Raw genomic sequence first — 22718 nt, forward strand, 5'->3', positions numbered from 1 at the left:
CTCACTCACACACACACACACACACACACACACTCACACACTCACACACACTCACACACACGCACGCACACACACACACACAGCGCTCCCATGGACAGAAACACTGATCAGGACAAATGTGACACTCTCAAACACAAATAAACACGCGCTATTCTACAAGACACCATTTCCAGGAGTGTGTCTATACATGCAGCACATGATCTTCACCATACGGCGAATTAAACGATATCACAAACCACATCAAAACTCCCATTTTTAGATGCATAATTGTCATTAAATGCATAATTCTCTTATTTTAGATGCACATTTATAAAACAAAAAGCATAATTCTGTCATTTCAGATGCATAATTCTCATTAAATGCACAATTTTCCCATTTTAAATGCATAAATCTAATTCTTGTGCATCTTAAATGGACGAATTGTGCATTTAATGAGAATTATGCATCTAAAATTGGAGAATTGTGCATTTAATTAGAATTATACTGCAATTAGATTAGAATCTTTCACCTCACTAAATGCACAATTCTGTCATTTTAGATGCATAATTCTCATTAAATGCACAATTTTCCCATTTTAAATTCTTGTGCATCTAAAATTGGAGAATTGCGAATTTAATTAGAATTATAATTCAATTAGATAAGAATCTTCCATCTCATTAAATGCACAGTTCTCTCATTTTAGATGCATAATTCTAAATAAATGCACAAGTCTCCCATTTTAGATGAATATTTCTAATTCCTGTGCATCTAAAGATTGTGCAGTTGATTACAATTAGATTAGAATCTCCCATTTTAGATGTAAAATTCTCATTAAATGCACAATTTTCCCTATTTTAGACACATAATTCGCATTAAGTGCACAAGACTCCCATTTTAGATGCATAATTCTCTTTAAATTTACAATTCTCTCATTTTAGATGCATAATTTTCATTAAATGCACAATTCTCCCATTTTAGATACACAATTCTCATTAAGTGCACAATTTTCCCTTTTATAATTAAATACATCATTTTATTTGGAAATATGTTCATGAAAATTATTCGTGCTGAACCAAAAGACCAAATGGACCTCTGTTGATAGCAAAGACACAAAATAACATGCTTTAGACATGCAAAACACAACAGCGCATCAGCAGAGGTCCATTTGTTCTTTCAACATATTTCTAAGTAGAATCACAAATTGAAATAATTATGCATTATGCATTTAATTAGTGTGTGTGTGTGTGTGTGTGTGTGTGTGTGTGTGTGTGGATACTCACCGCAGGAGCAGCAGGTGAAGCAGTTCGTATGATACAGTTTCCCCATCGCCTGACACGCTTGACTCGCTCCATACACACCTTTACCACACTTTACACAGATACCTGGAAGAGGACAGACACACAGACATCAAGCAAAAAGTACTAACATATTTTCCTTACACCTTGAATACACATGAATGCACACATGTATCCTAATCAAAAACAAAATTGTTTTTAAACAAATTCAGGTTTGTGTTTTTTTTAATTACTCCACCACATGGCATTTTACTTACCTTGGCATTAAAAAGATCTGATATTTAATACAGAAATTAACATTGCACTCATCATGGTGTATTTAAGCGGTTCAATGTATGAATTGCATTATGAACATATTTTTGAACGAATTAATGGATAGGATAAAAAAAAAAATCACACCAAATCAGTAAATAAAAAAATATAAAATAAAGCCAATTAATTTACACCACACAAACATAAAACTATTAACGTATCTTATAAAAAAATTTTTTTTGACAAAAACATTTTTTGACGATTGTTTATTATTGTTTTATTTTCGTTTGTTTTATTAGCTATGTTCAGCACACTTTGGGTTTACTGTGTAGTTGAAAAAAAGTAAATAATAATAAATTAAATTAAATAATAAAAATGTAAAGTGATTAAATAAATAGTATAGTATAGTATATATTTATTTAATGCCATGTCAGCATCAAAGGCTATTTTCATGGCAAAAACAATTTTAAAAATACAAGTATAACAAATACAATCAATACCAGCAAACAAACAAACACAAGTTATAACACACAAGATTTTTTACATTAACATGTGATAAAAATTCTAAAACTTTTCCTGGCAAAATTTTACTAAATAACTCTTTAAGTGAGTTTTCTCTGTACATTAAAAGCTGGACAGTCCAATAAAATATGTTTGATGAAATAAATAAATGATACAGGAATGAGGCGTGATTTAAAGTTCATCATTGTTCACTCTAGTTATACATCAAGCGCTCGGCATGATGGGAGAACGAGTCAGCAGCACTAAAGCCTGCGGTCTCACGCAGAAGATGGCCTTCGCTGGGGGTCGCATTCCTCTCCGCAGCCACGATCAACAGCTAGAGAGGTCACCGCACCGACAGGACACCACTTCACCCCTGAGACGACCATGAACGACGACAAACATGACACATCGCTCACCAACAACTATTCTGATACTCAATTCAGTGTTTCGGGAAATTCTGTCTTCAAATCTCAAAACGGATGTCATTCAGCCCTTAACAATTTAAGAAAACCTCACTTAAAAGCTCAATTAACATAAAACCCATTTGTGTGTGTGATAACAGGCTCTAGAACAGGAGCACTCATCAGATAAGCTCTCAGTGACTTAATGGTTAACTCATCAAGATAATTATAGCATCATCGAGAGGGAATTTCATGTACCACAATCCGGCACTTCTGATCTAATCGTGTTTGTAAAAGTCCCGGCAGGGGCTCGCTTTATCTACATCGCTCACGGCTGAGAGGTGTGGCGTATAAACCTCCACGACTGCACACTAAATCAGCCACTAGACACCCCAAGAACTGGAGAGGTCAAATGTAGGGCTGCTCAAATATGGCAAAAATCATAATCACGATTATATTGGTCAATACTGAGATCATGATTATTTAACACTAATTACTAGTTGACTTTGGAAACATTATGCATTTATTGAACTTTTAAAACTTGTCTTTTTAACAGTGAATGCTCCTGAACTTCCTTGGACAACTGAAAACAAATATAAAATAAATGTAAAAAAAATAAAAAATACAAATAATATAATATAAATATTAAACAATAAAGAAGTAAACATAATAAAAATGAAAATATAAATAATATAAATAATAATAAACAATATAAATATAAAACAAATGATATAAAAAATATACAAAACAATATGAAAGTATAAATAATTTAAATATAAAATATACATATAAAAATAATACAAAAAAATATAAAATATAACCAATATAATATAATAAATATTAAACAATAAGAACATAAAAATAATATAATGTAAAAATAATAAACAAATAATATAAATATAAAACAAACAATATGAAAGTATAAATAAAATCAATATAAAAATAATAAAACTATAAATAATTTAAATATAAAAAATACATATAAAAATATACAAAATAAATATAAAATATAAACAATATAAAATAATAAACAAAAATGAAAGTATAAATCATACAAATATGATATATAATTTAAAAATAATAAGCTAAAATAATATAACAAATAATATAATAATACATTAAAATAATATAACAAATAATATAAAAATAATAAATAAAAATAAATTCTATAAGAATAAGTAAGACCAATTTTGCTGTTGTTGTGCTTCGCTGTAAAAGAAAGGGTGTTCGGGATTTATAACACAAAACAAAACAAGTGCATCACTGTGGCACAACAATTATTTTCTTGATGATCTTGTTGCAAGTCAAAACAGTAAGCTTTCTAATCACATTTTATATTCACTTACTGTTTTGACTTGCAACAAGATCATCAAGAAAATAATAAGTATCAACAGTACTAGTCTTTCAACAGTTTTAGTGTCTTAGTGTCTTCCTGATCATTGTTTTTCCATTCAGTTAGTTCAGTAGGCAGTCTAGTAGTCTACTCTATCAGCTGTAAACACGTGTTATCATTGTCCATCTTTACCACACTTGTTTTTTTATTAGCAGCATGAAACCAATAGAGTTGAACAGCAGTGTTTGGTGTTTCAATAGCTGGATAAAAGCTTTAATAATTACCTGATGAAACCTCCAGCAAAGCTACACGAGATGCGAAAATACTGAACTGTCATATAAAGGACTGCATTCTATAGAGCATTGCCTTTTGTTGAGGCTGTATTACCTTCGATTCTGACACCCAACATCACAACAAGATGATAATTTAAGCTCCTTATGTAGCCGAATCTGCGCTGGTTTGAATGGGCCGCCTCCAGTTTCCCCTTTGTTTTGCTGCCTCCAGCTAGCGCTGTGACGTCAGCTGACCCTAGTTACCTGTGGTTGGCCTGGCCGTGCGTCACTCAGAAAACAACAGGCCAATCAGAAGAGAGGCTCATGAATATTAATTAGACAGACCAAAATCGACCTGTTCTCAGCAGAGCTCCTGAAGAAGGAGCTGTAAAAATATATTGAGATGGTTTTTGGTACTTACACCGCAAATATATATTCTTAAGGACATCAAAACCTAAAATAAAACTCCAGAAAGGTGTAAAATATGGGACCTTTAATGCCACACTTACTTGCTCACCTTGGCAGCTGAAAAACAAGTTTTTTCAGGTGAGTGTTAGGAGCAGCTAATCCAGCGGTGATTAATTAACACGTTCAGCTGACTGTAACACACAGATCACACCGAACACCGTTAATCCTCATTACACGGCAGCTCAAGTTTCTGTCTCAAAGATGTCATTCGGTGCGACTGACTCACTTCATCCTCGGCTGAGCAAATATGGGTTATTTTAGTATCACTGAGATACTTTTATAGTTACTACTAATATTTTGAATTCGTTTTTATTTTTAACATTTTCTGTTTTAATTTTAATTAAGCTAAAATTTTAGGAATTTACAATAAAATGTTTTTGACATTTTTATTAGTTATATATATATATATTAGGGTTGGGCCGATAGACGATGCCATCGTCCATCACCGACGTTGAGCCGGCATCGTGATCCCCCCCATCCCAAAACCGTGTTCGGAAAGAAAATGACGTGTAGGCAGAACCCCTAAAGGGAATAATAAGAGAAATTTTATGTACTGTAGGATGTAACAGGCACCCGTTACACCGTGTCTACACCGGACGCGACAGTTGTCGTGTCGCACCACGCCGCATCAACTAAAGTCTGTCTACACTGGACTCGCGTCCAGTGTAGACAGTTGTGACTTGAGTTGCTGGTGTTTAAATCAAGCATCACTGATCCTTGTGTAGACAGTGTAGACAAAGCGACCGTTGAAAATCATTTGAAATTTGTGTCAGCACGTCATAAATAGAACGCAGCAGCAGTTTACTGTCGGGGATTTGTCGTGTCACGCCGCCTCCAGTGTAGACATATATATATATGAATATATATATATATAGTTTTAATTCATTTTGTTTTGGTTTTAGTTTTAGTTATTTGTGTACATCAAGTTAAACTAAATGAAAATACGAAATGTTGCTTTCAAGTAATGAAAATGTTTTTGTACGGTTTTTGTATGGTTTTAGTTTTAGTTAAATGTCCAAGTCATATTTTACCCTAATATCAAAAGAGAAAGATTAAACATTTTATAAAGAAAATGAAATTTGCTTTAGTAGGTTTTTACATTTATTTACATTTACCATGCATTTAGCAGATGCTTTTATCCAAACCGACTTACACTGCATTCAGTCGACACATTTCAGTTCATGCATTCCCTAGTAATCGAACCCATATGAAAAAAATGAATATTTAAATTGAACAGTACAATTTGTTGTAGATTGCTGTTTTACAGCATCTGGATGGGAAAAAAGCCTTAAATCAAGCTTAATTTTCAATTTCTTATTTTTTTATTTCATATTTAGGGTGAAATATGACAAAGTCTGCTCACTTATTAAAGTAACAGCACACCTCTCCTCAACAAGACACATGATTTGAAGAATCATTCATGTCTGGAGCTCAAACAGTAGAGTATGAGTTACACAAAATTGAATGTTTAGGGTTTTGTTCACAATCACTAACCATATGTATGAACAAAAGGATCAGTGATGCTTGATTTAAACACCAGCAACTCAAGTCACTCAAAACAAGGCAATATTGTAAACAGCAGTGAGAGATGCACATGTAATGAGGACGGCTTCCTCCAGACGAACTCCCCTCACCTGGTACACACTAGTACCACTTCCTCTATACAGGCCGTGAACGACACCTCCTTCCTCATCTGGCTGATAACAGCTCACTCAGTCTGCTGCAGTTAGAGATGGAGAGCACTGCTTTGTTTCACACAAGGCCAAAGATCATGCTGCTTTTTTATATTTCGGTTGTTGTGATTGGACTAGGGCTTGTTGGCCTGGTTATTTTTCGGATTAACTCGAATGTAATGTTTTGCACAAATTATTTATTTTGTGCACGAGACGCAAGACGCGAGTGCAACGGTCAAACGCGCACGTTTACATAGAAAAAAACAATGTAAAAGCAGTGCAGTGAAACCTGTAAAGAACTACTACTGTATGTTTGATATTTCATGTTTGCATGATGCTGATAGGCTGAAAGCTGTATTTATACTCTTAATAATATATGTTTTAGTATTTTATATTAAGACGTGTTGTGGTTAATTACTTTGTATGCTTGTTTTTCATACATTTTAGTATTTTATATTAGATGTGTTGTATCTGATTCCTTTTACCTTAGGTTTTATGTATTTGTATTTGTTTATTTTATTGGATGTGATGTTGAAATTGATATTTGATGATGTAATTTCTGATTATGTAAAGCACTTTGAACTGCACTTTATGTCTGAAAGGTGCTACATAAATGAAGTTACTTAATAATAATATTTGAATTTTGAATTGTCTTGACTTTTTGAGTTGACCTCTAAAACTGAATGCCTAAATTTTGGCTGAGAAATATTTTGCATTTTTCTTATATTATTTCTGAACGGGGTGTTTAAGAAAAGTTTGTAATTTGCCTTCATGTTTCATGCATCTTTGCCTTCATATATCATGCATCTGCAAAGATATTTAACAAATGAATTTGTTTTACATTCATACCATGTCGACCGCTTCATGTCTGCTGTGCTTGCAATAGAACTTTCTTTAACCTTGCAAGTTTTTAATAAAGAGAATGTTACATGAATCATGTTGTAGATATAAAATGAAATCTTGAATCTGTCAAACATTCTGAAGAAAGTTGAGATTTTATTTTTTTGCCATAGTTTGGGCCACCTCTTCATGTATAACAACAACATGCACAGATTTATGCAAAATCCAAATGCACTCAACACTGTCATGCAACTCAGCATTTAGAACCCAAATTTACTGCACTTCTTTTGCACTAAATCAAAATGATGCACAGCTAGACTTTTAGCAAAAAACAATTCACTGAATGGAAACTGCGGCGAGCAAAGTCTCATTCTGTGTTTATTTTAAACCAGAGCCTGAATCCCGAATGCCTGTGTGGATACACGAAGGTCAGAGGTCGGCTGATTCAGCGCTAAAGCAGGCGAATAACGCTGGCAGAAAACATCCAGCGCGTCTCAGGAACAGATACTCTGAGAAACTCAAATGTAAGCAAAGCTACTTTTGGAGTGTTTCTGTGTTTTGTGCGTGTTTGTGTGCACATGTGCGGACTAAGACGATTGTTATTCTAAGCAGGTGATCAGTGTTGACCCCCAGCAGCTGTGTCTGGCTGCAGAGACAAACAGTCTGTGCCAAGAGTCTGGTGCTGAAACGGCAGCCTAACCGCTCGCTAAAATCCTGAATGTAAATTCAACCAGTCGTGCATTATTTGTGATCGCTCGCAATTTTACACCAAGTTTGTAGCAAAAAATGCAAACTTTTGAAGTGTAAAAAAAAAATTTAAATCCAAAAAAAAAGGCCAATCAAACTCACTCTGTAGGGCAGAACACTTAAAGTGAGCACTTTGAAGGGTGCATTTAACGTAGTCTGATAACTGCACATTTAGTTTGACATACACTGGCGTCCAAAAGTTTGGGATCAGTAAGGTTTTTAATGTTTTTGAAAGAAGTCTCTTAAGCTCATCAAGGCTGCATTTATTTGATCAAAAATACAGAAAAAAACAGTAATATTGTGAAATATTGTGCAATTTAAAATAATGGTCTTTTATTTTAATATGCCTTAAAATATAATTTATTTCTGTGATGCAAAGCTGAATTTTCAGCATCATTACTCCAGTCCTCAGTGTCACATGATCCTTCTGAAATCATTCTAATATGCTGATTTGTTATCAATGTTGAAAACAGTTTTTGCTGCTTAATATTTTTTTGGAAACTGTGATACTTTTTTCAGGATTCTTTCATGAAATAAAAAGTTAAAAAGAATAGCATTTATTCAAAATAGAAAACTTTTCTAACAATATAAAGTCTTTACTATCCCTTTTTATCAATTGAACACATCCTTGCTGAATAAAAGTATTAATTTCTTTCATAAAAAGAAAGAAAGAAAAAAAATGTACTGACCCCAAACTTTTGAACAGAAGTGTATTGTTACAAAAGATTTCTATTTTCTGAAGAACTTTGCTGCATAAATAAATACAACAATTAAAACCTTGCTTCTCACACATTTTGTTCATATTTTGCCATCATTTACCATATATTACATGCTTTTGGCCGTGAAACACAAAATGCAATGATCAGCAGAGCTGTTTTCCATACAAATAAGCATGCAATGGGCATTTGAGCTCAAAAAAGTACTATAAAAGTAGTCCATACATGAATGCATATAGTAGTCCATACATATTATTATTATGCATATATTTTATTATACAAGTTTTCTGATAATTCACTGATAACCTTTCCTGTGCTGCAGCACTCAAATCTCACAGAGCATGTACAAATCTGGTGCATGGAGGCGTTTTGTAGGTTTAATGTCAGTTATACCGACTTACATTGGTTCTTGCATGTCACATGATTGCAAATGAGATGTAAGAGTTGCAACATAGGGCAAGACCATACAATTCTGACCCTTTTTGGGTGAATACAGACTACTTTTATAGTGCAGTTCTGTCCTTTAAGGATCTTGACAGCAACAAGAAGCTTCTGATAGAGGTTTGGAACAACATGACGGTGAGAAAACACTGACAGATTTTTAATTTTTAGTTGAACTAACCCTTTAAGAGCGCAGAAAGACACATCATGAATACCCGGCGAGATTGATTTTAGGGGAGCTGTTGTCACGGTAACGGAGAAGGTTCGCTCTCGCGCGCAGACTAATGCAGACTAAAGAGGGTTCAGCATGCAGTAAAAAAACATCACCTGCTCCTCGGAGGCAAAAACACACTCATACCTCCATCTCTAGACTTCCTGCAACTAAACCTGTGCAAATGTGTTTCCAGGCAGTAGCAGAAACAAAGCCCAGTTGCTACGGAGACACAAACGATGAGACAATGTGACACAGTCACAACAACCGATCTAAAGCTTGTGTTACTTAAAAAGATGAACATGTTGTTAAAGTCATACTTATTAGTGGTGTTCGCTAAGCAAGCATTACTATTACTATTGCTCATACCTAAGGTTAATGATTTGAACAAATCCCTAGCAGTGTTTGTGCTCCAGACATGAATGATTACTCAAAAAAATGAGTTTAAATTCTGTTAATTCTAGTCAATATGTGAGTTTTAAAGGGATAGTTCACCCAGAAATGAAAATTATCTCATCATTTACTCACCCTCAAGTTGTTCCAAACCCGTACGGGTTTCTTTAGTGTGCTGAACACAAAAGAAGATATTTTGAAGAATGTTGGTAAACAAACAGTTAACGGTAGCCATTGACTTACATGCATATTTTCCCCATACAATATAAGTCAATGGCTACCGTCAACTGTTTAGTAACCAACATTCCTCAAAATATCTTCTTTTGAGTTCAACAGCTAAAAGAAATTCACACAGGTTTGGAACAACATGAGGGTGAGTAAATATGATGACAGAACTTTCGTTTTTGGGTGGACTACTATACCTTTAAGGTTTAAAGAGCTTTGAAGGCACTTCATCTGCATTTCTCTTCCACTAAACCAATACTAGTCCCGCCAAATCACAAATTAGGACTTCCCTAAGAAAAAAAACACATGCTCACATATGCCTCTAAAGAACATTTCTGTTGACGTTCAGGCCTTGGAAGGACACTGGCAGGAAGTGGAGTTCAAACTGGGAGACAAAGTATGTACTTTCTGAAGACTTGCCTTTTTCCGTCCAGGTCTGGGCCAAAAACAAGCCCGCTAAGAACCCTGTTTGTCTGCTCACTGACTACAATGTCCTTTTTGGGCAGTGCCAGTTGGGATGCCAGCAGCCTTTGTTGTGATTGGTCTACCGCAGCTGCCCGGTGTGACTAAAACCAATCAGCAATCAGCTGGTTACAATGCAAAACGAGCCAGTTACTGCGGTGTTTAGCCAAAGTTTGTATGCATTTGGCACCATGCACCAACCTACATACTTAAATCCCCTGAGTTGGGTGCAAAACTTGTGTTTCATCAAAACAACACACTGACCAAACAAACAAACATGAACTATGATTATAATACTGATTTCTACAAAATCTACCCAATTGTTTCACCAAAACACTTATCTTGTTTGCCGAAGGTGCCTGCTACTGAGAAAAAGACTCACATTTGTGTCCTGCGCTTCAAAAGAGATCTCAGCAAACTGTGCTCAGTAAACGCACTCACCAAATTCTTCAGAGACCGAATGATCTGAGCTGCTATTCAGATTTATTTTATAGCTCTATACACTTTTTGGACGTCAACTCAGTTGTGCCTGTTTTAATTGGGAGAAATACCCAAGATAAAGTTAATCATTAAAGAAAACAATTCAGAGCCATTAAGTCTCCTTTTGAGAATTAAAACTGCACTGATGAATGAAATGACACAGTGTCTTTAGTCTATGTTGCAGCATGCCTTGTGAGATGATCCAGGTTTAGGGAATTTGGCATCTTTTGCATGATGCCTTTGGGTGAAAAAGTCTGGATGAATGATGCATTTAACCAGCTCAAAGATAAATAATCATAATGTGATTAAAGCAGATATACAAAGTGCTCAAGTATAACCCCTCTTGTCTAGAAAGCACACTTATTCATTGACAAAACATGATTTACACCTGTTTTCCCACACCCTAATGATACTTTAATGAGTCCGACACAAAGGCTGCTCTGTGCTGGTTCAGCTCAGGGGTGTTTGAGCGTGTCAAGGTGTGAATGACTTTTCCACCAAACAATTCTAGAAAAGTTGATTCAAAATCATGTTTTTATGAAAGCATAAAAGACCAAAAACAAAGCTCTCTCCAAAGGGACAAACTAATTACAAGTGAATCAAAAAGTCACCCTGGTTCTACTCACCAAAATATTCCTTTTTCATGTGCATTTCGAGCTCTTTCTCCAGCTCCAGGGTGAGGGCCTCCAGGCGCCGCTCCGCCTGACTGGGGCCGCTGTCCTGGGATGGAGTGATCTGGTACGGCAGCTTTAAGCGCTGCGCCCCGGTGCCCATCTTCCCGTAGTTAAACGCGATGTTGACGTCTGAATTCTGCTGCTGCGGCTCCTCCAGCACGGGAAAAGTTTGGAGGTGGACGCGGTTGTTGTGGAGGCCGTTTGGCTCCGTGAAGTCCTGAAGCAGCGCGTCCTCCAGCAAACCGGGTCCCAACATGGGGAGCTGGAGCTCGGGATACGCGCTCATGGATCCCCGGGAGCTCCGAGAGCTCCTGGAGCTGTGGCTGGAGATGCTCGAGCGGGGACTGACCACGCAGTTGGCCGCCACGGCGGGTCGTGCGTCCTGGCAGCAGATGCTGGACCGGGGGCTGGTCACGGGGACGCCGTGCACCGCGCCGCTCTCCGGCTCGTGGTTCCCCGCGGGCGTGAAGCGCGAGTCGGAGTAGCTGGAGCGCGGGCTCGTGGTGCTCGACCGGGGGCTGATGTGCCGCTGGTCGTAGCCCATGCTGATGCCGCTGGTTCGGTTACTGCTCGGTTTGCTCCCGCAGTCGTAGCTGTTGAGGCTGGTTCTGGGGCTGGAGTGTTTGCTGGTGTCGCTGGCCGTGCTGGCGTAACTCGAGCGGGGGCTGATCACGCTGTTCCCCTCGCAGTACTTCTCCTGTCCTGGTGACACCAGGCTGGACCGCGGGCTGCTGATGCTCGACCTCGGGCTGGTGTGTTTGCTCTGGTCTTGCGATGAGTGGGACGAAGCCAAACTGGACCGGGGGCTCGTGGTCGGGTACCTGCCATCAGGATTGGCCACGCATAAGCTGTTGCTCCTCGCACCCGGAACGGGCACCTGTTTCCCCAGAATGAGCCCGTCGTAGGCGCATCCGGCGCTGTACCGGTGCCCCTGCACCTCTGCGTGCGTGTATCTCCTGAGACGCTCCGACGCGCCGCTGTAACACGGCAAGGCAACTTCAGATTTGGTGCAGTACGCGTCGGGATCGGGATAGACCGCTTCCCTTTGCGGAGAACAGAAATCCAGAGGCACTGAGGGTCGGTTCCCGTTGACGGAGCGCACGGAAGCCGCGCCGTAGACTTTGTTCCCGGGCGTGGAGGAGCTGCCATTCATTCGTTTAGTTTTCTCCATGTCGGGGTTCGGCTCCCCGTATATCCCGTCCTGATAAACGTCATAAATGGAGAGGTTTTCCATCAGTTTGCTCGCTCTGCGCCCCGGATCCTCATATTCATCCATGACGCGCGGGCGAGTTGAGGGACGCTGAACGGGCGAGTGCGCGGCGCGCTAGTCAACTACAACACAAACTGCATTTTACACGGGAAAATGTCGCCTCAGGCGAACCATCGTTGCCTGTTCGCGCTTACTTAGTCCTTCTCCGTCATTCCGTCGCGATGCATGCTCCCCGCCTGTTGATTTGTGGCGATACACTCGTCGTGACAAAGTTTCCACACAAGAGAACGTTTGTCAATTTCAGTTTTTGTAAAGTTGAAAGGTCTTTACAGTCAATGGCGCTCTGCGCGGAGGTATTTTCTCGCTTTGATTTTCCGTGATTGTTCCTGCGAACTCGTTTCCAGCGAATCCAACTCGCCTATAATTCTCCCCCGATGATTCCGCAATTATCAGCAGAGATGCTGAGCGCGGAGACGGAAGAGTACGCGTGTATCAAACGATTCATTCGAGACTCGTTTGTGTGAGAGGAATGCGCGGAGGGAGACGGGCTGCGCTGCGGCGCTCTGGAATGTGGTTAATGCCGGAGCGAAACAATGATAGAGAGCAACTCAGCAAGGGGGAGCAGAATCCTGAAAAAAAGCCCTTTGGAGAGTCTATGTGTGTCCACTTTCATGCAGCGGGACAGATTAAAGATTTAACCACACAGACCAGCCCACAGAAAATAATTAAAAACTAAACTGAAAAACTTTAAGCAACAACAAGCAACTTTCTATGCAACTGTATTCTTGCGAGTACAATTAGTACTAATAAATACTCTTGTCCAAGGCTGTTTGTTAGATCTACCTGTCTTGTGTTTCACAGGTAACTCATGCTTCAAAAACACCAATACTTTCATGCACGATGTACAGCAGGCCAGTGAATGTTTGTTGAATCTGGGGGAAGGGCAGATCCCAAACATTTCATTGTGCATCAGTGACAAAGGCTATTGTCACTAACTTACATTTCCGTCACCGTACAGTGTATTTTGACACTTGAGTCACATTTAAAATATCAGATAGCAAAATATCAGAGCAAGTCATTTATTGCAAATATAGTTTAAGCGCACTTTTCAAGTGAAATGTTTGACAGAATAAAGTTTTTTTGGTTTGAATTGCTAAAACAATAGACCGTATTGTATGACTATGTGATTGTTGTTAGCGGAACGTGTTGATAGTTCATGCAAGGAGCTACACCCAAGGAACTACTTTTTTTAGGAACTTGTTTTTATATTTTGTCTGTACAATGAAATTCATGCCTTTTACATAACTTTTTAAAACACAAAATATACACACACTACACTGAAAATCTGGGATAGTTTTTCACATGCACCTAGAAATAAACAGAAAATTTCAGGATTTTGGTGTTTCAGGATAGCGCAAACAGTCCAGCATGGCACTAGGAATGACAAGGTCATGGGTTCGATTCTCAGGGAATGCATGAATTCATAAAACGTATGCAATGTTCCTTTGAATACCAAAACACATAAATGCAATTTAAAGCAAATATATGGCATAAAAAATACAAATATTTCAGATTGTGCATAAAAAATACAAATATTTCAGATTGTGCACTATTTCTATGTGACTAATCAAATGTAAGTAAACAAGCGAAAGACTAAACACTAAAGACATTTTGAAATTCCTGTAATTTAAAAAAATATATATATTTTTTAAATTTGAACCGAAAAAAAAAATCACATATCACATATAGCAAACACAGTCTTGCTGGTTAACCATTTGTTTTTACCAAAATAAAGGCATCATTTATTTTCTGAAAGTGTTTTAATATTGTTAATATTGTTTAAAATCCACAAAATATGTTTACCCTGAACTCTGGGGACACTGCCCTTCAAGGAATGGGAATAAAATAAAAAAATGAACAGCCTATTTGTGCCTCTTTACAACATTTTACAATATAACATCCCTCATGTGCATTAATATGAACATATGTTTTAAAAATGAACAAATCAGGTCAGTATAAACCTTACATAAGTAACAGAAATGAAAGCCATTGCACATTTCACTGTCCCACAACCGGAAGGCAGGAGAGCACCACTGCTGCAAATGCAACCACCAAAACAACATCTAAAATTAGTTTCTTAATTGATGACTGGCTGTGTTTCTTCCCATGACCTCTGCCTCGAAACCATTGCACAACATCTTCCAGGTCATACAGTTTAGGCTCGTATCCCAGCTCTTCTCGTGCCTTACGAATACTGAAATAGTGTGTGACGCCCGTCTTGTAGACCTCAGTACGGGTCAGCAGGGGTTGGAAGTTATAAATCCGACCCACGATATGATGAACCATCTCGGTCAGAAAGGCAAAGAGGTAAGTAAGCGATATGGGCAGTCGAAGCGTGGGGAACGAGTATCCCAGACCCTCCACCAGAGGCCTAAAAAACTCAAAGTTGTTAACAGGCCTTCCGTCGGAGATAAAATAGGGCTGACCGGTGGCACGATGCTGACGCTTTTCAGTTAAAGCCTCGGCAGCTAACATGTGTGCAGACACTAGATTATCCACATGAACAAACTCCACCAGACTATCAGGCTCCCCGTAAACAAACCTAAAGATCCCGTTCTCTATATAACTAACTATCCTAGGCAAGTGCCTTTCCTCCCCGGGGCCGTATATACCGGCTGGACGCAGGGCGGAAGTCTGTAGCACACCTGCACTGTTATTCAGAGGTGAACCGTTTGCTTTTAACACCTGCATCTCGGCTATAGACTTAGTCCTGGGGTAGTGATCAGGGTGCAGGGGCAAGTAAGGAAGACTTTCATCACCGTCCTTAATCTCCTGACCACCAAACACTACATTATACGTGCTCATGTAGACCAAACGAGGGACTCTGTGTGCCACGCAAGCCCTGAGGATGTTCTCTGTTCCCTGTACGTTCACTTCTTCGATGAGTTTTCGATTGAGCTGCTCCCGTCCCGACATCCCATAGGAGGCGATGTGGAACACGCAGTTCACACCCCGAACCGCTTCTTCCACCTGTGTGTAGTCACGGATATCTGCCCGCATGAATGCGATACCCTCGGGCAACTCTTGGCTTGGTGGTCTCACATCAAACAGCACAACGTTCGAGGAGGTTTTAAGGAGAGCACAGGCAAGACTGAAAGAGAAATCACAATAAAGCTTTAAAGTAATAGTTCACACAAAAATTAAAATGCCCTCACTCTCAGGTTATGTAGATGAGTTTGTTTCTTCATCAGATTTGGAGAAATGTAGCATTGCATCACTTGCTCTGCAGTGAATGGGTGCCGTCAGAATGAGAGTCCAAACAGCTGATAAAAACATCACAATAATCCACAAGTAATCCACACCACTCCAGTCCATCAGTTAATGTCTTGAGAAGACAAAAGCTGCGTGTTCGTAAGAAACAAATCCATCAAGACATTTTAAACCATCACTTCTGGCCATAACCCATAATAACGCTTCCACCAGTGAAAAAGTCCATCTCCTGTTGTTTCTCACATCAGAATCAACCCACATATTTGTTTAGAGCTTGTAAACTGTGCTTGATCTGTGCAGATTTCTCTCCTGATTCAGACCAGACAACTATATCACTGGAGGAAGCGTTATTATGGACTCACATTTTAGCTGGAAGCAATGGGTTAAAAACGTCTTCATGATGGATTTATTTCTTACAAACACGCAGCTTTTCATTTCTGAGGATGTTAACTGATGGACTGGAGTGGTGTGGATTACTTGTGGATTATTGTGATGTTTTTATCAGCTGTTTGGACTCTCATTCTGACGGCACCCATTCACTGCAGAGCATCCATTGCTGAGCAAGTGATGCAATGCAACATTTCTCCAAATCTGTTCTGATGAACAAACAAACTCACCTACATTTTGGATGGACTGCGGGTGAGTAAATTTTAGCAAATTTTCTTTTTTTGGGTGAACTATTCCTGAGATGGACTTTTTCACTGGAGGAAGCGTTATTATGGACTCACATTTTAGCTGGAAGCAATGGGTTAAAAACGTCTTCATGATGGATTTATTTCTTACAAACACGCAGCTTTTCATTTCTGAGGATGTTAACTGATGGACTGGAGTGGTGTGGATTACTTGTGGATTATTGTGATGTTTTTATCAGCTGTTTGGACTCTCATTCTGACGGCACCCATTCACTGCAGAGCATCCATTGCTGAGCAAGTGATGCAATGCAACATTTCTCCAAATCTGTTCTGATGAACAAACAAACTCACCTACATTTTGGATGGACTGCGGGTGAGTAAATTTTAGCAAATTTTCTTTTTTTGGGTGAACTATTCCTTTAATTATACAGTGAGGAAAATGTAAAAAAAAAAAGTGTAAGTTTTAGTATACTGAAAAAATAATGAAAAAATGGTGTAAAATGAAATAAATATATAGTTTTCTGCAATATTTCAAAAATTCTGAAATTCAAGTAATTGTCAACTCAGGTTTTTACTTTGGAGAAATGCTATTTAAAATCCCTTATTGATTGCAGACTTTTGGACCCCACTGTATATAACATTTTTTAAATTATAAAAAAAATGTGTAGCAAAGCGACTGAGAAAAACAGTATCTTCTATAGAGCTGCTTTATAGTTTTTAAAGGAGTTTGCTTCACAACTAATGAACTTTGCAACATTCACACTATTGAACTAAATTGTATCAACACTGAACTAATTTGAGTTGAAGGATTGCTGTTCTATAATATAGTATGTAGCGCCATCTAGTGGTTTGTGTGGGTGCTATGACTGGTGGAAAATACTAAGAAATGAACATTGAACGATTGTAAATTGTCATTAGATCTAACCGGAATCCAAAATAACCTCCTCCACCGGTTATGAGGAAGGTTCTGCCTGTTCTGTTGACTTCCATTGTGTTAAAGAAGCAGGGAGAGTGGAATCTGCAGGGTGAAATGAATGATTATGAAAGTCAGATTATGCTTCAAACTAATGATGTTTGATGTGCATGCAGATTCTGGAAATAAATGAGCTGGCAGGTAATATTTTACATTATGCATCGCAATATGTGCGTAAAATGTCCATAAACTGGTATTCCCATTCTATACAATATATCTATACATTGCATAATTTGCATATTAATGTGTTCTTGGGGCAAACCATAATGAAAAATGAAGTGTTATAATAGGAGTAATAACCTGGCAACATTTTCATAAGAATATCTCATATTTAATAGGAATATTGATCTATAATTTCTTTCCTATTGACTTGTTGTGTTTCCCGAAGATTATGATTAACAGCCATTTATCCTGGTTTCCTCAGAAGTATGAAAATTATGCCCTGTTTCATAACAAAAAGTCATATTCTGATTTGAAACCCCATAACATGTTTATTTGTCACCTTTATTTTTATTTAGCTATAGTACTAATGATGTTTGATGTGCATGCAGATTCTGGAAATAAATGAGCTGGCAGGCAAAATCAGAACAGTGCAGAACATGTGAGCACATAAAATAAACACGATCTCTCCGAGATTTAAGAAAATCTGTGCGGAAAACATCCTATAGACTGTAAAGCGGTTAACCTTACACGGCATTCACTTAAAACTGAACACATACCTCTACAATCGATCGCGAAGTGTGTGTAGCCTGCACTTCCTAGGAAACGCGTGCATGGGCGGGACGATGAAGTCAAGCGTTTTCATTGGATAAGAGTCAGCTGTGCCTCGATCAGTGGGCGTGGTCTGGAACAAAGTGGGCGTGGGCGACGCCGTGGGGGCGTGTCGAGGAGGTGGACGTGAGGATGTCCATCGCCGTAGTTTCAGTTTCCACGATGCATTTGACAAGCTAACGCCTCTCCGCTCGTGTCATATCCCGGGGAAGCGTTTTCCGTCAAAGCGTGACCTGCTCTTTGACGGATTTATTTGTATCTTTCGGTCGTTCATATCGACGCAGGTTGGCATCCTGGCACGGAACATGAATATGGCCGCGCTCCTCCCGGAGGTTCGAGGACTTCAGACGGATGAGGTAAATGAATTCGGCTGTGTCATATCATGTGATGTGTTATATCAGTCATAGCAATTCTGTGAAATTGCATAAACAACAGTTGGCTGGCAGTCTACAGCTTGTGTGAGATTGGGTTACTAGTAGGAAGTTCTGCTCCACTTTGTTTTATGATAACTGTAATCATCAATTTATTGCACATATAACTGACTCATAACCATGTTTGCTTGCGTTTGTTTGGATGTGTTTGTTTAGGTGATAAAAATCAATTTCTTTTATTGCCATTGATTGTTGTCTTGTGACTCAAGTGAAGTATTGCGCAACATCTGCTGTACTGTATATGACGCCATATACCACATGACGTCACATATTTTTTGATCACATGTGGCGTATATAATTTCAATATATTTGTTGTTTGTAGCTCTTCTGGGTGTGTTGCTATCATGTTTGACACACATTTTGGGATATAATCAATAAACATGTCTTAAAGACATTTAGTAAGAGTTTATGCGATATGCTCACGTACTAAATAAACTTATAGTCGATTGGCCAAAATGTGTATTAATGCGAGATGATGTAGTCAATATTTAGGTCTATTTTCCTGGAAGAAATAGATGGGCAATTTGAAATTTCTTCCAGGAAAATATACCACAAATATTGATTACATCATCTTGCATTATTGCATATTTTGGCCAATCAAATGCTCTCTGAAATAAGGATGCCCCTCCCACTTATGGGTCAAAGCTCACCGCATTGACTTCCTGTTTCAGTAGGAAATCCTCTGCAGTTGTCAAGCCATTTTAATTCGGTTTTAATCGTACATCTACAGGCAGTTTAATTCTTGATGTTTTTTCTTGTTTGTGTTGCTTATGGAATAATTTTGCTTTCCTTCAGGATGAATCCAGAATCTTAAGGGTGAAAGTCATTGGTGGAATTGGTTTGGCTAAGAAGGACATTTTGGGTGCCAGGTCAGTATTGCAGATATTGCACCATGAAAATGACACTATAACATAAATGACGACCGATATAATGGCCAGGCTGATTAAACGGCCAATACTTGAGCATTTGAGGCGATAATGCTGCCCGTTCCTAATATACAAACTACCTTTTCAAAATATAAATATTGTGTAAATTGTTCGTGTTTATTGCCTTATATTGGCACACCTTGCTCTTTAAATACCAGCTGTTGACAACTAAATATGGTCCCTTTTCTTCTTGAATTAGTGTTCATATTTTCTTTAACACTAGAACCGCCACGGGGTAAATTTTATGTTTTTGTCCTGTTGTTTTATGTTCAATAGACAATATATGAGCAATAATAATTCACTGCACAGCATAGGATGTGTGTATATAGGATGTGTATATAGTGTGTATATATACAGTGGGTACGGAAAGTATTCAGACCCCCTTAAATTTTTCACTCTTTGTTATATTGCAGCCATTTGCTAAAATCATTTAAGTTAATTGTACATTAATGAGGAAAAAAAATGAACTTAAATGATTTTAGCAAATGGCTGCAATATAACAAAGAGTGAAAAATTTAAGGGGGTCTGAATACTTTCCGTACCCACTGTATATATGTTTATTTATTTATTTTATTATTTTTTTTTTTTCTTTCTAGGAATCAGGCAGACTAGAATTCATAGCAACACTGTAGCGATTAGCGAATAATAAATTAACAAAAACTAATAATTAATCCAAAGTTTGAACATTTATGAGCAGGCTAAAATAAACTTTGTATTAATTATTCATTTTTGTTTAGCAATTTTTATTGTTTATTGTTCGCTACTGTGTTGCTATTTATTCTAGCTTGCCCGTTTCCTGAAAAAAAATGAAATAAAATTCAGATCTTGTGAATTATTATTGCTCACAATTGTCTATTTAGTGTATTTTAGTAATTTAAATAACACGGGTTATCTTAATATGTGATTAACAGCATTTTATTATAATATTACACCACCCAAATATGTATTTATTTCCTTCTAATTCTCGCTGTCATTGCAGGCTGGTTTAGCCTATATTCACCGTTAAGAAAAGTGATGAGTGTACCCTGCTTTAGCCGTGAACTTAAAACAACATTTGTTTAGCAATTTTTATTGTTTATTGTTCGCTACTGTGTTGCTATTTATTCTAGCTTGCCCGTTTCCTGAAAAAAAATGAAATAAAATTCAGATCTTGTGAATTATTATTGCTCACAATTGTCTATTTAGTGTATTTTAGTAATTTAAATAACACGGGTTATCTTAATATGTGATTAACAGCATTTTATTATAATATTACACCACCCAAATATGTATTTATTTCCTTCTAATTCTCGCTGTCATTGCAGGCTGGTTTAGCCTATATTCACCGTTAAGAAAAGTGATGAGTGTAACCTGCTTAAAATATCCTTGAACATAAAACAACAGGACAAAATCATAGCTGATGACTAAAAATAATCATTTCATGACTCTAGACATTACTTTGTGAAGACAGTGGCATAATACATTTTTTTTAGCCATATCAAAACAGTAGTTATGTGCATGGGTAAATTTTACCCGCTGGCGGTTTTAGGTATAAAATGTACGGTGACGCATTGCTGCCACACACATATTATTTTTTCCACTCAATTATGTCGTAATAACGAGATGCATAGCACCGCGCATCGCGTTCTTCTTATGGCTAAAATTCCAGGCTTTGCTTTATACTGAAGGAATAGGCTGCGCTGCGCCTGGGTGTGAGCACAAAATACAGATGAGCTCAGACGGGAAAGACTGTATAGTACCTCTTGTTGGATTTAGGCTACACGAATTAAATAAACACAAATTTGTTTTCGATTGTTTTATTTAAGTAGACCTTTAGACATAACAAGGTGCGCCAGAAAGCGCTCCCTGTTATTTTTACAAAAGCAATTTGTAACGTTTTGTTGTTATTGTGGAAGTATAGAAAATAAAGCAGACATTTCTTTCCTCTGTTATCGTGTAGCCTAAGGGATCGCGCTGGCGCCGCCGAACCAAGAAGAGCAGTGTTGTGCTTCATAATGAGATGTATATTTGCAAGAAATATAGCCTATACAACAGCCAGGGCTGCGTTTCTCGATAACGATTGATCTTAGCACTTATGAGCGTTTTCTACGAGTCATTTTACGATCATTCGTTATTGTTTCACGTGCGTTTCCCAAAAATGCACTTAACACAGTCGCGCATAGCTGTGCTTCAAGTGCTACTTAGGAGTCGCTATCCGTTTGTCAAGTGCTGAAATGTCACCTCACAGAATGGCCCGTAATTGTAGTACACGCTCGTTTATTGAAATGTTAACCTAATGCTGCGTTCCAGACAACTCGGATATAATAACTATTATATTATATTATAGTATACATATAATATTATACTTTACATAATAATATGGCCTATAATATACTTTATATAAAAATATATATTATAGTATATAATATCTATATAGAGACGTTATTTCCGGGTCCAATACATTGGTTTTCATGCACGTCAGTTCATTGACAGATTTTTCCCCCTTTGAAGCATATTTAAATTACTTCTTTTATTAATTTTTTTGTTCAGTCATTTAATTTAGATGTTTATTTCTATTTTTTCTTCGGGCTTTACGATTACTCCAGAGCACTCGTAGATCTGTGATGATTTTCAAGTGCTACTTAAGTTACGATGCTTTTGGGAAACAGACCGTAATATTAAGATCAGTCGTACGATCGTTTTTACGAGCTTCTTAGGCTTACGAAGCTTTTGGGAAACGCAGCCCAGACAGTTTGAAGAAATGTTATTGTGACTAATTTGCAGAGTGGTACATGAGATGAACTCTTATTCTGTGTGATGGGATAGACAGTAAAGACAGGCTAAGAAAAAAAGTGGCGTTTTTAGGGCCACCCACGCACAAATAGCAAGCTAATTTTTTAACCCACAAACAAAAAATACGAAAAATCTAGCTTAATTTTCGTTTGCCCGTTTGCCAAACAGAACGAAATAATAATAATAATAATTATTATTATTATTATTATTAGGCTATTATTATTATATCTCTTAATTTCTTTTTTTTTTCGTATTTCGATTTGTTGTTAAATCAAACTTCAGTCATTTGGGTCTGAGTGGATAGCACTATATTGTAGACAGATTGGAGATTAATCATAATAAACATGCCGCTACAATCGCTACAATT

General features: G+C 37.7%; 3 protein-coding genes across 3 annotated transcripts in view; 1 reads left to right on the forward strand and 2 right to left on the reverse strand.

Annotated features, from left to right (window-relative positions):
* The window catches only part of wtip (WT1 interacting protein), a 33185-nt gene extending 20189 nt beyond the window's left edge, over positions 1-12996 (reverse strand). Inside the window, exons 1-2 of the mRNA XM_016546838.1 lie at positions 11319-12996; positions 1260-1361 (exon numbers count right to left, since the gene is read on the reverse strand). Of these exons, the coding sequence (XP_016402324.1) occupies positions 1260-1361; positions 11319-12642 (1426 nt within the window). The 5' untranslated portion in view covers positions 12643-12996. The remainder of the gene's footprint in view (positions 1-1259; positions 1362-11318) is intronic.
* A 1513-nt stretch (positions 12997-14509) lies between these two features.
* Positions 14510-18212, reverse strand: LOC107736292 (short-chain dehydrogenase/reductase family 42E member 1-like). The gene is made up of 3 exons (XM_016547746.1): positions 18171-18212; positions 17404-17496; positions 14510-15727 (listed from the first exon to the last, which is right to left on the reverse strand). The coding sequence occupies exons 2-3, from the start codon at positions 17466-17468 to the stop codon at positions 14635-14637; spliced, it is 1158 nt and encodes a 385-aa protein (XP_016403232.1). The 5' UTR covers positions 17469-17496; positions 18171-18212; the 3' UTR covers positions 14510-14634.
* Positions 18213-18354: 142 nt separating this feature from the next.
* LOC107735022 (E3 ubiquitin-protein ligase NEDD4-like) overlaps positions 18355-22718 on the forward strand; it is an 8293-nt gene continuing 3929 nt past the window's right edge. Inside the window, exons 1-2 of the mRNA XM_016546855.1 lie at positions 18355-18578; positions 19449-19522. Of these exons, the coding sequence (XP_016402341.1) occupies positions 18528-18578; positions 19449-19522 (125 nt within the window). The 5' untranslated portion in view covers positions 18355-18527. The remainder of the gene's footprint in view (positions 18579-19448; positions 19523-22718) is intronic.

The sequence above is a fragment of the Sinocyclocheilus rhinocerous genome, unplaced genomic scaffold, assembly GCF_001515625.1.
Source record: "Sinocyclocheilus rhinocerous isolate Xijiao unplaced genomic scaffold, SAMN03320098_v1.1 scaffold942, whole genome shotgun sequence".
Taxonomy (NCBI): Eukaryota; Metazoa; Chordata; class Actinopteri; order Cypriniformes; family Cyprinidae; genus Sinocyclocheilus; species Sinocyclocheilus rhinocerous.